This window comes from Sphaeroforma arctica (genome assembly GCF_001186125.1).
Source record: "Sphaeroforma arctica JP610 unplaced genomic scaffold supercont1.4740, whole genome shotgun sequence".
Lineage (NCBI taxonomy): Eukaryota > Ichthyosporea > Ichthyophonida > Sphaeroforma > Sphaeroforma arctica.
Genome location: NW_014035818.1, coordinates 1 through 2294, shown reverse-complemented (window position 1 = coordinate 2294; position 2294 = coordinate 1). Strand labels below are relative to the sequence as shown.

The window sequence follows — 2294 nt, the reverse complement described above, 5'->3', positions numbered from 1 at the left end:
CTAGGATATGAGATAGTTCATGGCATCAATACTGGACGGATCATAGTATCAAGAGATGGAACGTTTCGAGAACTAGACACATACCAAATCTAGATCATCCCCCACTTTCTTCTCGGTGTTTTCCTCCTTGTCCTGTTTTTCAGTGCTTGTACTATGGAATAACACTTGGGAAATAATAGTATTATCCCTATTTACCGATTGATTCAAACCTTCATGTCTTCTCAAACCGTCTGGAGGCATTCCAGATGTTTGTATAGATCTATTCATAAGTAAAGTAGTAGATTTTACCGCCACCGACCTCAAGCTCATACTGTTCATGCAGAATCGTGTAGTAAGCACATTCATGGTTGACTAATCTTCTGTTCTTCTGTGGAGCTAACTTATCGTGTAAGTAAGTATGTAATTATGTGTATTAATGTATAAGATTCTAACACGCTTCTGTAAAAGTATGCGCCTGTGTATGTCCCGTTGGCGAACGTATATATATGTGTATGAATGTTTCGATATTTATAAAGAAAAGGCGGCGGAAGTATGTAAATAACGATGTGCTTTGACGATTTTTTTTTTGAGAATACTCATCACGTTATTTCTCAGAGTATTGGTTGAACGTAAACGTTTATGGATGTGACCTACTATGAATGGCAATAGGACTATTAATGATGAAATAGCACGGCCCTCTGGATTAGGGTCGCGAGCAGAAATCAGGTTTCTTCCGACGACATCGTAAATTTAGCAGAGACACTAATCCAGAGGGCCATGGAAATAGCTCTTAAATATTGTACTTAAGAACCCAAGAAGCACACCCAAACAATTACAAACATTCAAGACTAATCGAAAGGAAACATTTAGAACATAAACGTAAAATAAGACGATTTTTATTTGATACAATGAAAAACGTATTGATTAGCCTCTGGCAAGTGGCTGGGAATTTCTAACTGTGAAAGTCTGTGTCTTTGCGTAGACTGTGATAGACACTTTTTCTAAAAAATACAAATATGAAGTATGTAGGGCAAGACTCCAAGAGACCTGAAAACAAGGGTTTTTATTTATATTTAATTTTGAAATAGTTGTCATGTCAAATGTCAACTGAGCAGATCTGTCAGTGTCAACTGTTATTGTTTCGAAAAAAGCCTACTTTTCTCTACATAAATATGTTACTGTATGACTGTATGTACTCTCTTTTTTTTTTTTGAATACTCTCTAAAAATAGAGAGAGTAAATATATAAAGAGAGTAAATATGTAGAATGTAGTGGAGAGTCTCTCGTTTGTATTTAGAGAGTTCTGGATACACACAGTTGTCAGGGAGACTCTGCTTTTGCCCTTTTTGATGGGTCGTCGACGCTTCCTTTTATTTATATCAATTGTGCATGTACGTATTTTTTGTTAAAAAATGCATACATATTAGATTGTACATGTATATATACTGTATATGTATCACATGCACGCAGCTTCATATTAGAGTCCTCTCTATGATCATAGATAAAGCCTGCATCGCGCTTTAATTTCCAAAGCTATTTGGAGATTATATTGTATATCTCATACGTGTAACTAAAGTGGTCAGGTTAGATTGTGTTTATGCATACTTCCTTGAAAGTCTGCAACTACAGCATAAGAGCATATTTCATGTGCAGAGTATATACATACTTCCCATTCGTCTGGCTGATGATCTGTGCATATGATATATGCTTCACTTCAATGATAAAAAAAGCTCCTCTTATACACACACATACATGCTTCAATTAATACTATTGACGAAGGGATACTGTAACTCATGTCCCACCTAAAATACATGTGCGAAGACGAAAAGCCAGAAAAAAAGCACCAGACTCATCATATCGACGAGTAATATAGCTACGCAGCATGCGATGGTGGCAAAAGATGACCGTATGCACCCTGGCCATAGTGTGCTGTGTGCTGCTATATCGGGATGTGCATGTCGGTTCATATAGCAATTCCTATACCACACCCAACACACACATGCCTTCAGAAGGCAACAGTGGTATGCATCTAACGCTGAGAAGTGCTAACAGATCAGAGGACAGAAGCGTCTTCAAACCTCGAATCTGGGTCCCACCGATCCGCATATACAGGTATGCGTGTGGGTGTGTCTCAAGCTTGTAGATAGGTTGGAATCCAGTGCGTGAGTTGCTCGTAGATACGCGAGTAGTTCGTAGATTCATATAAAATATAAACTGATCTACACGCACATACACATACGCACATATACACACAAACATACACACACATACAAACACAGACACATACACACGCACACACACACACACACACACAC

At 38.0% G+C, this 2294-nt stretch overlaps 1 protein-coding gene across 1 annotated transcript; it reads right to left on the bottom strand.

The window, feature by feature from the left end:
• Positions 1–84: 84 nt before the first annotated feature.
• On the bottom strand, positions 85–345 carry SARC_14533 (hypothetical protein; the record flags this gene model as incomplete). The annotated part of the gene is made up of 1 exon (XM_014291333.1): positions 85–345. A coding segment is annotated over one exon (261 nt), but the record flags the coding sequence as incomplete, so codon positions are not given.
• Between the last annotated feature and the right edge of the window lie 1949 nt (positions 346–2294).